At 37.4% G+C, this 20,711-nt stretch overlaps 1 protein-coding gene across 2 annotated transcripts in view; it reads right to left on the bottom strand.

Annotated features, from left to right (window-relative positions):
- TAOK1 (TAO kinase 1) overlaps positions 1-20,711 on the bottom strand; it is a 150,513-nt gene that overhangs the window by 32,515 nt on the left and 97,287 nt on the right. Inside the window, exons 9-13 of one of the 2 annotated variants that reach the window (XM_047756604.1) lie at positions 14,250-14,343; positions 12,221-12,302; positions 8,886-9,053; positions 6,584-6,787; positions 4,772-4,906 (exon numbers count right to left, since the gene is read on the bottom strand). In XM_047756604.1, coding sequence (XP_047612560.1) covers positions 4,772-4,906; positions 6,584-6,787; positions 8,886-9,053; positions 12,221-12,302; positions 14,250-14,343 — 683 coding nt within the window. The remainder of the gene's footprint in view (positions 1-4,771; positions 4,907-6,583; positions 6,788-8,885; positions 9,054-12,220; positions 12,303-14,249; positions 14,344-20,711) is intronic. The other variant, XM_047756605.1, reaches the window with a different exon arrangement.

The raw sequence follows: 20,711 nt of genomic DNA, 5'->3' as shown, positions 1-20,711 counted from the left end.
TTGCTCTTCCTTTTCCCTTTCTGGTAACCACCAATCTATTTTCTATCTCTATGGATTTATCTTCTCTGAATAGTTCATATAAATAGAGTCATATAATACATGACCTTTTGTGTCTGGCTTCTTTCATTTAGCATGTTTTCAAGATTCATCCATTGTTGTATAGCATGTATCAGTACTTCACTTCTTTTTATAGCTAAATGATATTCTATTATTCGTGTGCACCATAATTTATCCATTCATCCACTGGTAAACATCCATGCTACTTCCACCTTTTTGGCATTGTGAACAGTGCTGCTGTGAACTTATACTTATTTGAGTACCTGTTCTTTGTTTTCTTTCTTTTTTAAAATTTTATGGCTGCACCCGTGGCATACGAAAGTTCCCAGGCCAGGGATTAAATCAAAGCTGCAGCTGCTGGATCTTTTACCCCCTGTGCCAAGCTGGGGAAGTTCTCAGGCTAGGGGTCAAATTGGAGCTGCAGCCACCAGCCTACACCATAACCATAGCAATGCAGGATCAGAGCCTCGTCTGTGACCTACATCATAGCTCACGGCAACAATGGATCCTTTAATGCACCAAGTGAAGCCAGGGCCAAACCCACATCCTCATGGATACTATCTGGGTTCGTTACCACTGAGCCACAATAGGAACTTCCTTTTACCTATATTTTAATTGGGTTGTTTAAATTGGAATTTAAAACTAAAAAATTGTAACCTCTTATCAAGATAAGAAAAAGACTAGGTAAATCACAGATGAAGAAAAAATAATTGCAAGATATATGAGATATAATACTTGTTTCTATATATAAAGAACTCCTAGGAGTTTCCCAGTGGCCTAAGAGTTAAATGATCTAGTGTTGTCTCTGCTATAAGCCTGGATTCAATTCCCGGCCCAGGAACTTCTGCATGCCATGGGCATGACTGAAAAAAAACAAAACAAAACAAAACAAAAAGAACTCCTACAAATCAATATTAAAAATATGAACATCTAAGTAAGAAACCAGGCAAGGAGTTCCCGTCGTGGCGCAGTGGTTAACGAATCCGACTAGGAACCATGAGGTTGCGGGTTCGGTCCCTGCCCTTGCTCAGTGGGTTAACGATCTGGCGTTGCCGTGAGCTGTGGTGTAGGTCGCAGATGCGGCTCGGATCCCGCGTTGCTGTGGCTCTGGCGTAGGCCTGTGGCTGCAGCTCCGATTTGACCCCTAGCCTGGGAACCTCCATATGCCGCAGGAGCGGCCCAAAGAAATAGCAAAAAAAGACCAAAAAAAAAAAGAAACCAGGCAAAAGACCTGAAGAGATACTCTATTAAAGAAGATATATGAACAGACAATAAGCACATGAAAAGGTGCTTATTATGACATCTTTAATCATAGGGAAATGCAAAAATACCCTAAAAACCCACTATAGGATTCCATTTCACACCCACTATAATGGCTAAAATAAAAAAGACTGACAACACCAAATACTGGAGAGGATATGGAACAGTTGGAACTCTCATACACTGCTGATGGGCATATGAAATGGTATACCCATTCTGGAAAACTGCTTGACAGTTTCTTAGAAAGTTAAACACACACACACACACACCCATGGCCCAGCAATTCTACTTTTTTCTTTCCTTTTTTTGGTCTTTTAGGGTCACACCCACAGCATATGGAGGTTCCCAGGTTGGGGTCTAATCAGAGCTACAGCCACCAGCCTACACCAGAGCCACAGCAACGCCAGATCCGAGCCTCGTCTGTGACCTATACCATAGCTCACGGCAACACCTGAACCTGAACCCACTAAGTAAGGCCAGGGATTGAACCCACAACTTCATGGTTCCTAGTCAGATTTGTTTCAGCTGTGCCATGATGGGAACTCCAATTCTACTCTTTTTTATCCCCCCTTTTTTGGCTGTCCTGCGGCATATGGAGTACCCAGGACAGGGATCAGATCCAGACCTACACAGCAACTGTGGCAACACAGGATGCCCAGCCCACTGGGCTAGGCTAGAGATCTGAACCTGTGTCCCAGAGCTCCAGAGACGCCTCTGAGATCCAGTTGTGTCACTTGGGAACTCCAGCAACTCTACTCAAAGATTTGTATAAGAATCAGCAACCTATATGCAAAGCCCCAAATGGGAATCAAGCCAAGTGTTTATCAACAGAAGAATGGATTTTAAAATTTGGGTATAGACACACAATGGAAAACTATTTACAGTAATAAAAAAGAATGAACTTTGATGAACATAATATAGATGAGTTTCAAAAACACTGAGTATATTCTTTGTGGGGTTCTTTTGTGGCATAAAAGGTTAAGCATCTGGCTTTATCACTGTACTGGCTTGGGTTGCTGCTGTGGCAAGGGTTCAATTCCTGGCCCAGGAATTTCCATATTAAAAAAAAAAAAAAAGGGCACATTCTGTGTGATTACATTTATATGAAATCCAAAAATAGTTAAAACTAACAGTAGTGAAGAGACAGAAAATGGTGGTCATGAGAGTAGAGAACTGACTAGAGGACAGTATGAGGGAACTTTCTGGGATAACAAGAAATTTTAATCTTTTTTTTTCCCTTTTCTTTTTATGGCCGCATCTGAGGCATATGGAAGTTCCCAGGCTAGGGGTCTAATTGGAGTTGCAGCTGAGGTCTATGTACACCACAGCCTGGCAACACCAGATCTGAGCAGCATCTGCAACCTATGCCAGAGCTTGTGGCAACGCTGGATCCTTAACTCACTGAGCAAGGCCAGGGATTGAAACTGCATACTCACAGAGAGAGCATCAGGTCCTTAATTCACTGAGCCATAATGGGAACTCCAAATCTTTTTTTTTTTTTTTTGTCTTTTTGCTATTTCTTGGGCCGCTCCCGCGGCATATGGAGATTTCCAGGATAGGGGTCCAGTCGGAGCTGTAGCCATCGGCCTACACCAGAGCCACAGCAACGCGGGATCCGAGCGGCGTCTGCAACCTACACCACAGCTCACGGCAACGCCGGATCGTTAACCCACTGAGCAAGGCCAGGGACCGAACCCGCAACCTCATGGTTCCTAGTCGGATTCGTTAACCACTGTGCCACGACGGGAACTCCCAAATCTTTTTTTTTTTTTAAATTGATGGTTAACATAGTATGTACCACTAAAAACTTCAAATTGAATACCAAAGATCTATGCATTTTACTGTATGAAAAAAATTCAAGGCAGAAGAAATTACACTGAGATATGGTAATAATATTGAATAATATAGCTATGTTTATCTTTGTACACAAATCTACCTATTCTCTTAATGTTTTATTTGAAATAAATGGAATTATTAGACTTAAGGATATGGATCTTAAAGTCTTCTAAATCCATAACAAAAGAGTACCTTTAATTATTCTGAGAGCCAAAATTTGAGATAGAAGACTTGCATGGGAAACATTTAATATATGCCAAGTAATACGTCTTCCCAGGAGCTGGGCCCCTATCCAGGTATTTATTTTAAAAGTCATGAAAAAATTAGGCAATCTTTGCTACTTGCTATCTTCAAAGAGTCATTTACATGTTATAGAATAGTGGAATGACTTGACTTTTGGTGGAAGATGGTGTTCTTTTTTATTTTTTTTGTCTTTTTGCCTTTTCTAGGGCTGCTCCCGCAGCATATGGAGGTTCCCAGGCTAGGGGTCTAATCGGAGCTGTAGCTGCTGGCCTACACCAGAGCCACAGCAACTCGGGATCTGAGCCGTGCCTGTGACTTACACCACAGCTCACGGCAACACTGGATCCTTAACCCACCGAGCAAGGCCAGGGATCGAACCCGCAACCTCATGGTTCCTAGTCAGATTCATTAACCACTGTGCCACAAAGGGAACTCCGAAGATGGTGTTCTTGACCCCAAATGTCATTCAGATTCATGGGCCACAGCAAGGGATTCATAAAATCTGCTAGTTGATAACTCAGATAACTCCCATAGATTTTTTTTCTTTGTCATATTTTCTAATAACCTATTTTCCCTTTGATATCTCAATGTAATTTCTTTCTAACCCTCCTATCCTTTGTTATGTTTTCATCCTATATACATGAGTGATCGGGGTTAAAAATACCCCAGTATAACAATATCCTTATAATGGATAAATAATCCACTTTTATTACTTGGGAAATCAGAAGAACAACATTTTGAGTTTATCAAATTGGATTACTAGGTATTTCCCAAACACCCTCCCTCATTTTGGTTAGCCTGTCTAATCCTAGGTGGAAATAACATTTTTCCTCTCTCCTGTGCCTAAAACTAGTCATTATTAAAAGCTCAAATGATTTGTTTTGTAAATACTTCCTTTATGCCCCGAATCAAAGGTTATATGAATTCCTATTTAGTACCGTGTAGCCCTCTTAAGCATTTAATATATTCTAATATATTAGTTATTTGTGTGTACAACCTCTTTTTTTTTTTTTTTGGCAGCACCCACAGCATACAAAAATTCCTGGGCTAGGGAATGAACCCATGTCACAGCAATGACCCAAGCCACCTTAGCCACAACAGTGACAACAGAGATCCTCAACCCAGGAGGCCACCAAGGAATTCTTCTGTGTATACATCTGTGTACAAATCTTGAAGACATTATTGGCTTAATGTCTCACAGAGTGCTTTGTATAATATCTTTCTCATAAAAGGTAGTTAAATGTTGAATAAATATCTTGCAAAATAAACTCCAAGTACAGGGGAAAAAAAAAAGAAAAGAAGATACAATTATACTACAGCATAGATGCCAAAGCCCAAAATGAAAAATATACTTCTAATTCAGGGTAGTACATACCAGTGATGCTGTCCGAATAGTAGCAAAGTGTTCTCGATTACGGTAGTGTGATTTATGACGAGATACTTGGGGCGGAGACTGTGGATCTGATGCCCTTGTTCTAGGATCTCCCTCTTCTCTGTAATTTTCTTCCTCCTAAGCCAAGAAAAGAGACAATAGTGTCTGAGGTGAACAAATACAGTTCATGTGAACTTTCAGGAAAACTGAAGTTTAAAGACAACTTGATCAATAAATTTAAGACATAATTTAAAAAGCAAAAACAAAAATTGCAGATGCTGACATTTTACTTTCAATATAATTTGAATCAAGAGACATTATTTCCTCTGTATGAAACAGCACATACAGAGGATAAAGAAACGTTTAAGGGTAGATTTATATACTACTCATTAAAAGCAAAATTTAAAAGCTTTACTATAACTTAAAAATAAAGATAATAAAACATGCAGCCAAAATTTTAAATAGAATAAAATTAATTACTCTAGGCCTATTGGGTTTTATTTCATTTTTTCTTTTTAGGACCGCACCTGTGACATATGGAAATTAGCAGGCTAGTGGTCAAACTGAATCTGCTGCTGCCAGCCTATGCACAGCCATAGCAACACTGGATCTGAGCTGCATCTGCCACCTACATGGCAGCCTGCAGCAGCACAGGATCCTTAACCCACTAAGCGAGGCCAGGGATGGAACTATGTCAGATTCTCAACCCCCTAAGCCACAGTGGGAAATCCTGCCTTTTGGGTTTTAGAAGTAGTAATATAGCTTAAAAAATCTTTATAATACTTTTGCCATTTGCCCAAGATAAGCAAACAAAAAATAGTTATAAAAATTTTAAGAACTGTTGTCTCTCCTTATGTATACCTTAGTTCATTAACTGAAGTCAATTAGCAAACAACTAATTGTGGAAATAAACTTTCTTATGGCTGATCCTCTTGCCTAAGAATGTAACAATTAAACATGGATTTGCCCCTAAATAATACAACTACTTAACTAAGTCATTCCTAAAAGCTTTGTGTGTGTTAAAATTATTTGTAATGTAAAATTTACCATTTTAATCATTTTTACATGTACAATTCAGTGGTGTTAATTATATTTTCAATGCTGTGAAACCATTACTACTATTTCCAAAACTTTGCCATCACCCCAAATGGAAACTCTACACCCATTAGCAAAAACTCCCTTTTTCATCCTCCACTTGGTCTCTGGTAACCTCTTACCTATTTTCTGTCTCTGTGAATGCCTATTCTAGACACTTCATGCACTGGAATTGTACAATATTTTTTTACATATCACTTAGCATAATATTTTCAAGGTCACTCATGTTGCTGTAGCAGTACCAGAAATTCTTTCGTTTTTATAGATGAATAAAATTCATTATATGTATATACCATGGGTTTGTTTATCCATTCATCTATTGAGAACACCTGGTTTGTTGTACATTTTAGCTATTGTGCCTAACAACTTTTTAGGTGATACTGAAATCTGTGACATTAAAGAAGCATTCTTTAATACAAAAAAAAAAATTTTTTTTTTGGGGGTCTTTTGAGGACCAAACCCATGGTATATGGAGGTTCCCAGGTTAGGGGTTTAATTGGAGCTGTTGCTGTCGGCCTACGCCAGAGCTATAACAATGCCAGATCCAAGCTGCATCTGTGACCTATACCACAGCTCACGGCAACACCGGATCCTTAACCCACTGAGCGAGGCCAGGGATTGAATCCGCAACATCATGGTTTCCAGTTGGATTTGTTTCCGCTGTGCCACGGCGGGAACTCCTGAAGTTGAAATTTTTTTCACTGAAACCCAAATACTTACAGGTTTTAAATGGATGACAGAACTATTAGACATCACTGTGTGGTCACCCTCCATCATGTCTAGCTCACTCTTGTCATCTGAGGCATCGGGAAGACTGTTAACACTACTGCTTTGGCTACTGGCACTGATGGACATACTGGGAATAGACTGATTACTTCCAACACTATTCACTGTTCCTGTCCGTCCAACACCATGATCTTGTTCCTAAGGAGAAAGAACATTAGATTCAAACATCTACATCTCTTTTGGACTGAACCCACACCAAAGCAACGACCTAAGCCGCTCCAGTGACAACACCAGACCCTTAACCCATGGTGCTACAAGAAAACTCCTTGATTTCTAGAATATAAACACAAAGCACACTGCATTGCGCACAGTTTTCAGAAAATAAGCTAGAGGTCTATTATGAGAAATTTCCTTACTTGCTGAGACCAGAAAGTCAACAAACTGTTAATAGAAAAACAAATTAAAATGACCAATAGGTAAATATCAAAACCCCAAGCAATCATGTGAGTCATCAGTCCATCAATTTTGGGTTATTTCCAAAGTATAGCATTTTCTCTAAATTGTTTGACATTTTTTGAAACCCATTTTTACCATATATCTCATGGGGTCTTTATAGAGATTCTGCTTCTTTCTCAATGATTTCCATGGTTAAAACAAGCCCCAACCTTAAGAAAAAATACTCCTTTAGCTATCATTTTTTTTATTACGCTCCTTTTAGTTGTTATTTTTTGAAGCCTTTTGTTAGTATATTTTTCTTTCTTCCTTAAAATAGATTCTCTAGCCTATCTTTCTACTACCAAATAATTTAATACTAATTTCTATTTTTCTGTAAATTAAAAATTACATATTACATATATATTTAATCTCAATCACAAAGTTTTTCTGAAAATACCAGGCAAGCCATGGTACCTGGGTACCAACATTATAGTTGTCTTACCATACCAAAATTCTGTAAGATATGAAAAATTTAATAAATACAGACATATGGGGTGTGTGAGTGTGTAGGAATTTTTCTTTCTTTTCCTTTCTTTCTTTGGGCCGCACCCTTGGCATATGGAAGTTCCCAGGCTAGGAACAGGATGGAAGCTATAGCTACTGGCCTATATCACAGCCACAGCAACACAGGATCAGAGCCATGTCTGCGACATACACCACAGCTCTTGGCAATGCCAGATCCTTAATCCACTGAGCGAGGCCAGGGATCAAACTCACATCCTCACGGATACTAGTAAGATTTGTTATTGCTGAGCCACAACGGCAACTCCTGTAGGAACTTTTCTTATATCCTTAGCCTAATAGAGATGTTACAGATTTAACTAAATGAAAATTTTATTAATTTCACAATTTTATTTCATATATCTAAAATAGCCCCAAACAATTTTCAAATAACTACCATAAGAACTAAAAAGCAAAACAAAAACCCCTAAGGTACAGATTAAGAAAATCTTGCATTTTATAGTTTGTTAATTATATAGTGCTGTTAAAAAGAAAAGTAGGTAACTGCTGCTCTTAGTTTTAGAATGTAAAATGATTTCTCTTACTGTAAAAGAGTATTAAAAAAAATAAAACCCCAAAGCTCTGGAATTCTGACAGGAGCAAAGAAGAAAACTGAAAATATTTATAGTAAAAAAGAAGTTTTATATACTTATTTCCATGTGATAAATTTCTGTAACATTTCTATGGTAAATTTGTATTTCTATTCTTCCTAAAAGGCAACTTGACCTTGGAAAGAATTTGACCTTGAGAGTGAAAGATATTTAAATCTGAACCCAAATGCCACTACCTACAGTGAGTTAACCACTGAGTGTTTTAGAACTGAGTAGACAGAATGAAACTATAAAGAACTGTGAAGAATCAGGTGTCCCCGGTGACAGAACAGCATGCTTGGTAACTTTCTAATGATTTGGAGTGAGTACTGTCAACTTCCAGAATCTATAATTTCAGGCACTTTCAAAGGCATGTACCATGGAATTAGACAAATACCAAAAAAGGGTTCAGTGGCCAGGAAATCTGAGAGGGACTAGATTAAATAAAGTTGAACAGGTTTCTTTAATACAAGACTTTGTAGATCTTTTTATATGCCCATGTGCACTATGAAGGGATTGGGTTTTAAGGATCTAAAACCTTTTTTTTCTACCTGGGATATTACAGGACCATTGTTAAGAAAACACAGCCTGGGAAGCAATGACTTAACAAATTTGTGATGTAAAAGACAAGCTGCATAAGCAAAGGAGCCGCATAAACAAAGAAGCTGATGAAAAGAGCTCAGATATTTGAGTTGTTTCTAAATTATTACCTCTTCTTCTTCCTGTGCTTCTACTGCTGGTCCATTATGTGCCTCCTGGAAAAGGAGTTTCTTCATCTTTCGATACTGCAGATTGTCCAGCTCTCTTACTGCATCCTTTGTCCTCTGAATAAGATCTATTAACACTGTTTCAGGGCGCTCCCGAAGAACAAACATGTGCTGGACAAGAGAAAGTCAAAGTCAGGCTGAAACCTATATATTTTTTCTTTCTTTCTTTCTTTCTTTTTTTTTTTTGGCTGCATCAATAGCATGTGGAGGTTCCTAGGCCAGTGACTGAACCTGAGCCGGGAAGCAACACACGCCTCTGCAGTGACAATGCCGGATCCTTAACCCATAGAGCCACATGAGAATATTAGTACAAATATACCCTGCCTCTCAGACCCTAGAGTTATTATCCTAAATAATCATGACAGATAATGCATATAATCAACTGCTAATTCTACTACACCTCTGACTTCTTATACTTAGTACAAAACTGTCATTTACATAAATTCACTCTGTGCCTACTAAGTACCCCATACATTTATTTTACAAAAACGGTGGACAGCATACACTTTTGGCCAACTGAAAATGCAGAGTTGAAATGATAAAATGGTTTAATTAAATACCAGTAATTAAGTCCACTTAGGGCCCTAAACAAAGGCTAAATAAAGGTTTACATATTCTTAGAACTGTTGATTTTATGGAAAAGGCATGTCGGTTCTGAGTTTTATAAGGTTTCAACAGGAATGCATTTACTGATGGTAAATTATATAATATAAACCTATAAAATATGAGTTCCTTTATATGTTGTATAAATAATACTCTTTATAAAACACCAGCAGTTGATAAAAGCCATTATATTATTAGTCATTTTTACCACTAACATTCAATAAAGCTTAACCTTATCAAGTAAAGTAGAAAGAACAATTCTTTTTTTGTTGCTTCTTAGGGCTGCACATGCAGCATATGGACATTCCCAGGTTAGGGGTCAAATGGAAGTTGCAGCTGCCGGCCAACACCACAGCCACAGCAAAACCAGATCCTTAACCCACTGAGGGAGGCCAGGGATCAAACCCACATCATCATGGATACTAGTCAAGTTAGTTTCTGCTGCAGCACAATGGGAATGCCAGAAAAAACAATTCTACTTTTAGACTATTAGTGCTATATTTTGATATATTTTCAGAAATTTTAAGTCTATTTTTGTTTTGCAGATACAGTTAGTGTATAGATTACAGAAAGATACCTTCTGCCCTTGAAATTTTTTTTAATACTTTTACCTTGTTAGCCAAATTTATTTATTTTGAATGCAAAGAGTTCTAATTACAAGATATTTGAGTTTACTTTCACTGTCATAAGCGTTATTATTTTAAACTCATACACATAAATACCTACAGAATATTTCAACAAATGTTTATGTCAAAATTATTTAACCATCACCCTAATTCTGGATAGTTATTTCCAATTTTTACATTGAGATAAATAGCTTTATATATTAAAAAAACAAACAAACCACAAATATTTTTCTCTATTAATTTTTCCTTACAATGGACTGTGACAGAAATGTCATTAGGTCAAAGGCAAAGAAGCACTTGATAGAAATTTCTTATGATTTCCAATAAGTCTGTGCCAATACATGCTATGGACCAGATAAATAAATAGTATATATAGACTTGGTACCTAATCACCAAATACCAAATACCTGGGCATGGTATGTTGGATTATACCAAAAGAGCTTCTTTCACTTACATTAATTAAGCAAGTGTAAGAAGCCAGTCACATTATTCCGTTTTCTGGAGCCTTTAGCTTGGTATGTACCACTATTTACATTATTCAATCTTCTTATCCCAAAATAATATATCTTAAAAGTTAAAAAAAATGGAAAAATAAAATTCTCAAAGCATTACTGAAACTATAGTACATAATGAAACTGCAAATACTACTATCAAATATACATAAGAACCTTTCACTTTTTCTGTGTCTTTAACTGATGTGTGTTGGTGAAAAAGTGAATCTCTTTGAAATTCTAAAACATTCATGTAAAAATACTCTCCTTCAATTTTATGGTGAAAAATCAATTAGATTTCCTAAGGTCATAAAGAGAAAGAATCAAATCATACTTACTACTGCTTCATCTAGATGTTTTAAGAACTATATTAAGTTTAGCAATACCATAATTACAATTAATAAAATAGTCAACTGCCAAAGAAATAATAAAACTTTGAGAAAAGGAAGTATATACTAGTCATGTACTTAAATTAGGCAACCAAACCTAGTGAAAACTGAATAGAATTTACATGATTTAAAAACATTTTTCATTATGTTAGAAAAAGGTATTTCTAAAAAGGAAACAAAAATGACATCCATTTTAACAGTTTCCTTTAAAATCCTTTTTCCACAATACCTATGTAAACATATTACGTCATTTCTTTCTATTATTTTAATGCGGAATAGAAACACATAAAGTATGGTAGATATAAAAAATTAGATTCAAATTTAAACTATGTTTTTTTTGCTTGTTTGTTTTTTGTCTTTTTGCCTTTTCTAAGGCCACTCCCGGGGCATATGGAGATTCCCAGGCTAGGGTCTAATTGGAGCTGTAGCCACTAGCTTACACCAGAGCCACAGCAACTCGGGATCCTTAACCCACTGAGCAAGGCCAGGGATCGAACCCACAACCTCAGGGTTCCTAGTTGGATTCGTTAACCACTGTGCCATGACAGGAATTCCCAAATTTAAACTATGTTTTATCAGCTTTATAATACTGTTCCACATGAATTAAAATCTGTAATTATAACTCATGAATATATTCTTGCACCTATAAATATTTAGCCATTTGGTACTATTTTGAATATTTAACTATATATTCTATTCGGACACGGTAAAGGAATTGGTCAGTTTTGAAAACATAAATGAAAAAATTTAGGATCTAAGAAGAGTTCCGAGACTTCTATGCAAAATTAGTATCTGAGTAAAAACCAGTACAGCATACTTAACACTGATTCAGAATCAAAAAGGAATGAAACACATTCTTTAAAATCATTTCTCAAGGGTAGAAAAACAAAGTATGGAGTTCCCGTCATGGCAAAGTGGAAATGAATCACCTAGGAACCATGAGGCGGCAGGTTTGATCCCTGGCCTTGCTCAGTGGGTTGAAGATCTGGCGTTGCCATGGGCTGTGATGTAGGTCAGAGACGGGCTCAGATCTGGCGTTGCTGTGACTGTGGTGGAGGCCAGCAGCTGTAGCTCAGATGAGACCCCTAGCCTGGGAACCTCCTAGGGCTGATACAGCCCCAAAAAGCAAAAAAACAAAGAAAAGAAAAACAAAGTATAATTGAACTGACCTTTAAAAGTTCCTCTGATGTAGGGCGATCTTGAGGGATTTTCTGGAGGCAAGAATCTACAAAGTTGCGAAAATAATCAGACCTATTGTAAAGGAAAGTATCAAGTGAACATATTGCTATTTCCTTTAAAAACATATCCACAAAACAAGGCATGTGGGAGAGAGGAAGATTTTAAAAGAGCAGGTAAGATATACATACATTTCATATACATCTGTGAAAAGTTATCTAACACAACTATTTCTTTACCATTTTCCAAAGAAAAATTTGCACAGATTTTTTTTTTTGGGGGGGGGGGCACACTGTGGCATATGGAATTCCCCAAGCCAAGGACTGAATCCAAGCCATATCTGCAACCTGTGCCACAGCTGTGGCAACGACAGATTCTTAACCCACTGTTCTGGGCTAGAGATCAAACCCACACCTCTGCAAAGCCCCAAGACACTGCAGTCGGATCCTTAACCCACTATGCCACAGCAGGAACTCCTGGACAGATTATTTTTAAAAACCTGCTCCCTCACATGTTTAACTATCACGACTCATTCTATATTGAAGTAAAAATTAGAGAACCTGATCTTTTCTTTTATGCATTCAAATTTAAGATAAACTTTTTTTTTTTTTTTGTCTTTTTGCCTTTTCTAGGGCCGCTCCCGCAGCATATGGAGGTTCCCAGGCTAGGGGTCGAATCGGAGTGTAGCTGCCGGCCTACACCACAGCCACAACAACATGGGATCTGAGCCGCGTCTGCAACCTACACCACAGCTCATGGCAACGCCAGATCCTTAACCCACTGAACAGGTCAGGGATCGAACCCGCAACCTCATGGTTCTTAGTCGGATTCATTAACCATTCATTAACCACTGAGCCACGACAGGAACTCCCAAGATAAATGTCTTATCGAGTTTTTTTTTTCCTTTTCTATATAAGCCACTTCTCTTTTTTCCTTGCCCCTTGGATTATCTTCTGTATAGCATGATTCAGAAGATCACTCCATTTGCTTTGGAGGGAGCATTTTGTATACCTAAGTATTTGGTGTCCCTGAGCAAACAGCTAAAACTTCCATTAACTGAGAAAACCAATTAAGATATTTTTTAAGAAACACTGGACATCTGTAACACATTATCATTATACAATATTTTTTGATTAAATTCAGTAAGACAGTAATAATTACTCAATGTCTTCAATATTCAAAAAATATTTTAAATTCCTTATATGCAAGAAAGGAATTCTTTTTTGAATCCCCAAAGTGTCAAACACAGTGGAACGACAGTGTGTGCTCAATATACTTATTATTTACATGTAAAGTATTGCCAATATATGTATATACTTATGAATTTTTAAATATTTATTAAATACGCTAGATATTCCCCTAGAATTTTTCAAATTATAGATACACCTGAGGAATTAATTTCCCACTAAAATTTTCTATCATAGATAAAATCCTGGTTTTCTAAAATTGTCAATCTGTTCTCATAAGCTTTTTTACATGAATGAATTTAATTTTACATCAAGGAAGCACTAGAAGAAAAGATATTAAGCATTTTGAATAATAAATATAATAATTAGAATGATTCCAAAGTTGTGAATTATCTGGTAATTCTGATAAATCAAACCATTTTATCTATGTTTTGTACTATATAAAATATAAACCATTCCACAATTTAATGTCACTACAGCTTGTGGCAATATATATTTTAGTTATAAAATATTATGTTTAAATCACGCTTTTTATCATACAATCAGGGTTATATGTATATATAAAGTTCAAAAAATACTATTTTTTTGTAAAAAGCAAATAGTTTTTTGCTTCCGTGTGGCATTACCTATCCTTTATTTCTGACTTAGGTTATAGATACACCAAGAAGAAGCAGGCATAATAAAGGATAAACCTGATAGAACCTACCTTAATATGAAAACATTTTAATATGTTTTCAAGGTGATATATTTTATGTAATTGAAATAAAATCATTTGACACCATTATGAAAAAGAATTTATACAATGTTAAATAATATCTCTCTTAGCAATACTCACCATTCATTAGACTGTAGTGTAGGGGATTCATTTTGGGCTATATGATATAAGGCACTCATTGCATTCATATTAAATAAGGGAGGCTTCCTTTCGGCTGTAAAATAAAGAAAACTCTCCTGTTAAAATACAGGTGTGTTATACAGGGACACACCAGTATTGCTAAAGTTTGTTTTTTAATTTTGAAATAATTTCAAACTTAGCAAAAAAACCCTCCAAGTAGAGCTCAAAGAACTTTTTCAAGTGAACCCATGTGGAACAAATTGCTGACCTGATGCCCCACCATTCCTAAACACTTTAGCGTGTATTTCCTAAAACCTATTTTCATATTTTGCTAAAGAACCAAAACACATCCATTAAATTAAGTCATTAATACTGATTCATCACTATCATATAATCCTCAAACCCCATTTAACTTTCAGTCAAATCTCCCAACAATGTCCTCTGTAGCAAAAATGTCCTTTCATCATTTGAATCCTTCAAGAAAATTGTCCATTTTATCTAACTTGCTAAATTTATTAACACAAAGTTGTTCATAATATTTCCCTTTAATACCTTTTTTTTGGCCATGGCCACAGCATGTGGAAGTTCTGGGGCCAGGAATTTAACCAGAGCCATAGCAGGGGCAATGCTGGATCCTTAATCCACTAAGTCACCAGGGAACTCCCCTATAATCCTTCTAAAAACTGTAGAATCTACAGTGACATTCCCTCTGATTCTTGAAGTTGATTTGTGTCCTTTCTTTTGCGATAAATTTGGAGAGATATTCATCAATTTTATTAATTTTCGCAAAGAACTAGTTTTTGGTTTCATGGGTTTTCTCTATTGCTTCTATTTTCTATTGAACTGATCTCTTATTTGTTGTTGTTGTTGGTCTTTTTGCCTTTTCTAGGGCCCCTCCTGTGGCATATGGAGATGCCCAGGCTAGGGGTCTAATCGGAGCTGTACCCGCCAGCCTACTCCAAAGCCACAGCAACACGGGATCCTTAACCCACTGAGCAAGGCCAGGGATCGACCCTGCAACCCCATGGTTCCTAGTCGGATTCGTTAACCACTGAGCCACAACAGGAACTCCTGTATTGAAATGATTTGAGCTTTGATATTTTCATACTTTTTTCTGCTTATTTTGGGTTGAATTTCTTTTCTTTTTTTTTTTTTTTAAGGACTGCCACCTTTGGCATACAGGAGTTCCTAGGCTAGGGGTCGAACTGGAGCTCCAGCTGCAGGGCTACACCACAGCCACAGCAATGTGGGATTCGAGCCACATCTGCGACCCACACCACAGCTCATGGCAATGCCGGATGCTTAACCTCTGAGTGAGGCCAGGGATGGAACCCACATTCCCATGGATACCAGTCGCATTCATAACCCACTGAGCCACAGTGGGAATTCTGAATTTCCTCTTCTTTTTCCAGTCTCTTAAGGTGACAGTTGAAGTCATGACTTTGAAGAATACAAAACTCTTGAATGTCCCTTAATTTGGGTTTATCCTAATGATTAAATATGGGTTATACAATTTTGGCAGGAATATTAGAGACATAAATTTTATATTCTTTTAGTTTATTCTATGAGACGATGTTTGATTTCAAAGTGTTCCATTATTCATGTGTTCACTTTGATCACTTAAAGCAGAGTTTGCCCGGCTTCTTGACAGTAGTTTCTCTTTTTTCTTTTGTAATTAATAAGTATTTTGTGAGAAGGTGATTTAAGTCTATATAAATATTGCGTTTCCATAAAACTTTCATTTTTTAATTTATTGTATGCATTTGCAGATAGGTTTGTTTTATTTAATAGATTATAGTCTATTACTATCATTTACTCTGATGTTCAAACTGCCTCATGTTTGAGCATTAAGAACCTTTTTATGATGGCGCTATTTTTGTGTGTGTGTGTCTTTTCGAATTTTCTAGGGCCGCACTCGCAGCATGTCGAGGTTCCCAGGCTAGGGGTCTAATCGGAGCTGTAGCTGCATCTTCAACTTACACCACAGCTCACAGCAACGCCAGATCCTTAACCCACTGAGCAAGGCCAGGGATTGAACCCGCAACCTCATGGTTCTTAATCAGATTTGTTAACCACTGAGACACAACAGGAACTTTTTTTTTTTTTTTTAAATAGCTGTACCTACAGCATTTGGAAGTTCCCAGGCCAGGTACTGAATTCAAGCCACAGCTGCGACCTATGCCTTAGCTATGGCAATGCTGGATCCTATAACTCACTGCCCTAGGACAGAGATCAAACCTGTGCCTCTGCAGCGACCTAAGCCGCTGCAGTCAGGTTCTTAACCCACTGTGCCAAGCAGAAACTCTGATGGCTCTACATTTTTGACATGACTGCATGAGGGGGATTTTTTTTAATCTTTCCTTGCTTTCTGACACAGCAACATGTTCTAGGTTGTCTTACACTTTCCCTAATCCAAGGAGCTACGGCAAAAGATGTGTTCTTGGCTTCTGAGGTTCTTTTTTAAATACTCTCGGTGGGTATAGTTATGGAACACATAACAGGTACACAATAAATTTATATACATACATGCACATTCAACTATATTTGCTTATTGAAACAATTTATTTCAATTATTTTGTTTTTGAAAACTGAGTTCACTATCACATCACAAATCCAATCCAATACCATAGTATTCATTCTAGTTTATCTTCTTTCCATTATTTGTGACACCCTTCTCTGACAATGAAAAACCTCACTCTCATTATCATTAACGTATTTTCTTATTTGATAAATTCCCCTTGTATGCAACAGCTGCTTTTTTTTTAATGGCTCCACCTATGGCATATGGAAGTTCTCAGCCCAGGGACTGAATCTGAGCCACAGCTGTGACCTATGCCTTAGCTGTGGCAATACAGGATCCTTTAAACCACTGTGCTGGGCTGGGGATCGAACCTGCACCTCTGTGGTGACCCAAGGCACTGCAGTTGGATTCTTAACCCATTGTGCCACAGCGGGAACTTCGCAACCAGTTGATTTCTGTGCATGACGTAAGATATCAGTCCCTTTTCATTCTTTTGCATGTGGTTGTTCAGTTTCCCCAACACCATTTATTAAAGAGACTACTCATTTCCCATAGTATATTCTTGGTCCCTTTGTTGTAAGTTAATTAACCATATATGTATGGTTAATTCTGGGCTCTCTATTCTGTTCCACTGATCTATATCTGTTTTATGTTAATACAATACTGTTTTGATTACTACGGTTTTCGAATACAGTTTGAGAATAGAAGAGTGATGCCTTCAGCTTTATTATTCTTTCTCAAGATTGCATTTGCTATTCAGGGTCTTTTGTGGTTCCATACAAATTTTGGGATTGTTCATCTATTTCTGTGAAAAATGCCCCTGGAATTTTGATGTGGATGGCACTGAATCTTTAGAGTGCTTTTAGCAGTATAGACATTTAAACAATATTCATTCTGCCAATACACGAGCATGAGCTGTCTTTCCATTTGAGTCCTTTTTAAATTTCTTTCTTAAAAGTTCAGTGTACAGATCTTGCAAATAGAGGTTCCCAGGCTAGGGACTGAATAGGAGCTACAGCTGCCGGCCTTTAGCAAGAGCAACTCGCGGATCTGAGACGTGTCTGTGACCTAAACTACAGCTCTCAGCAATGCCAGAACCTTAACCCACTGAGCAAGGGCAGGGATCAAACCTGCATCCTCATGGATACTAATCAGATTCATTTCCACTGAGCCACAATGGGAACTTGTATTTTTTCTTCCTTACAGTTTGTAACTAGTGTACAGAAATACAACTAATTTCTGTATGTTGATTTTGTATTCTGCAACTTTACTGAACTTGCTTATTAGCTCTAACCATTTGCTGGTAGAATCTTCGGGGTTTTCTGTCATGTCAGCTGTATACTATGTCATCTGCAAATAGTGACAGTTTTTACTTTTCCTCTCTGACTTGAATGTCTTTTATTTATTTTTCTTGCCTAACTGGACTTCCGATACTATGCTAAATAAAAATGGTAAAAATGGGCATCTTTGTCTTGTTCCTGATCTCAATCCTATAACTGACTGTAAATTTCTTATGATTGTGGTTGGAAAAGAAGCTCGATATGGTTTTAATCTTCCTAAATTTACGAAGACTTGTTTTGTCACCTAACCTAAGATCTATCCTGGAGGATGCTGTGTGTGTACTTAAGAAAAATGTGTATTCCATTGCTTTGAGGTGGAAAGTTCTGTGCGTGTCTGTTAAGTCTATCTGTGCCATTTAAGGCCAGTTTTGCATATTGACCTTCTTTCTGGATGCTCTACCCATTGCTAAACATGGGGTATCAAAGTCCCCTATTATTATTGTATTGCTTTAAACTTCTCCCTTTAGGTCTGTTAACATTGTTTTATATATTTAGATTACCTATGTTGGGTGCATAAATATTTACAAATGTTTTAGACTCTCGCTGAACTGACTTTTTTATCATTATGCAATGCCATTCTGTCTCTTGGAGTCTTTGTTTTAAAGTCTATTTTGTCTGATAAAAGTATAGCTACTCCAGCTTCCTTTCCATTTACATAGAATATTTTTTCCATTCTTCTCTTTCAGTCCCTTTGTGTGCTTACAATGAATCCCCTGTAGGCATCATGTAGGCATCTCCTGATGGCCACACCCAGGGCACATGGAAGTTCCCAGTGCCGGAGAATGAATCTAAGCTGCACCTGTGACCTACAATGCAGCTGCTGCGATGCTGGATCCTTAACCCACTGCACCATAGCACAAACTCTCGGGTTTTGTTTTCTTTATCCATTCAACCTTCTTGATTGGAGAACTTAGTTTACTTAGGATTATTGATAAGTATATATACGTATTGCCATTTTGTACATTGGTTTCTGACTGTTCTATAATTCCTTTGTTCCTTTCTTCTTCTCTTTCTCTATTCTTTTGTGATTTGATGACTATGTTTTTATGTTTTTAATGGCTGCACCCATGGCATATGGAAGTTCTAGGACCAGGGACTGAATCCCAGACAAAGCTGCAACCTACACTGTAGCTACAGCAATGCCAGACCCTTCTAACCCACTGTGCTGGGCCAGGAATCAAACCCACACCTCCACAGTGACCTGAGCCACTGAAGCTGGATTCTTAACCCACTGCACCACAGCAAAAACTCCTGATGACTATCTTCAGTGTTATGTTTGGATTCCTTTCTTTATATCTTTTGTGTATCTACCATAAGTTTTTCACTTTGTGGTTAACATGAGGCTTACATAAAACATTATTATAACAGTCTATTGTTAAGTTGATAACAACAACATTAAATGCATTCTAAAGCTCTAAATTTTTACTCCTTACCCCCATGTTTTACCTTTTGCTTGTTGGTTTTCTGTTTTTTGGGGTTTTTTTTTTTTTTTTTGCTTTTTAGGGTCGCACCCGTGGCACATGGAGGTTCCCAGGTTAGGGGTGTAATCGTTGCTACAGCTGCTGGCCTGTGCCACAGTCACAGCAACATCAGATCTGAGCCACGTCTTCGACCTACACCACAGCTCACGGCAATGGCGGATCCTTAACCCACAGAGTGAGGCCAGGGGTCAAACCCGCAACCTCACAGTTCCTAGTCGGATTTGGTTCCACTGCGCCACGACAGGAACTCCTGTTTTATTTTTTTGATGTCATAGTTTACATCCATCTTGTTACATTACTGTAACTATAGTTATTCTGATTTTTATTCCCTTTAAACTTCTGAAATTTTATACCCTCAGTATATACTTTTATAATTTGAAAAAAGTGGTAAATTAATTTTTGTAAACATGACTGTACAGTCATTATTTAAAACAACAAATTAGAGATCTTTTTCATCAGATTAATTGTAATCAAACACATAAGCTCCCCTATGAAAAATCTTGCATTTTAAAATTTCTTGGTCATAGGATATAACCAAGCTATGAGAAAATAGTTTGTTTTAATTCAAAATACCTATTTTATTTATTTATTTGCCCATGCCCATGGCATGTGGAAATTCCCAGGCCAGGGAATGAACTCAAGCCACAGCAATGACAATGCCAGATCGTAAACCACTAGGCCAGTGGGGAACTCCTATCCTTAACTATTTTAAAGTAGAAAAGCATATAAAAGATTCACTTCCCAAGACTGCAAATCTAATTTGCAGTGAAAATCATGATTCTAGATCTGTACTGAGAGGGTATCCACTAGCCACATGTGACTATTTACACATAAACTCATTTAAATGAAATAAAATGTTAAATTCAGTTCCTCAGTTGCACTAGCCACATTTTAAGTGTTCAAAAGGCATGTAGACAAGGAACACTTCTATCACTGCAGACAGTTTAATTTGCCTGTCCTCCTACAGAAATTTCCCTTGCAATACAAAGCAGGCTTAAAATACAGTTCCTGTGAGTTCCATTGTGGCTCAGTGGGCTAAGGATCCAGTGCTGTCACTGCTGTGGCTCTGGTTACAGCTGTGGTGCCAGGGTGATCCCTGGCCTGTGAACATCCTCATGCA

Source organism: Phacochoerus africanus, chromosome 14 (assembly GCF_016906955.1).
Source record: "Phacochoerus africanus isolate WHEZ1 chromosome 14, ROS_Pafr_v1, whole genome shotgun sequence".
Lineage (NCBI taxonomy): Eukaryota > Metazoa > Chordata > Mammalia > Artiodactyla > Suidae > Phacochoerus > Phacochoerus africanus.
This window is presented reverse-complemented; position numbering and strand designations above follow the sequence as displayed.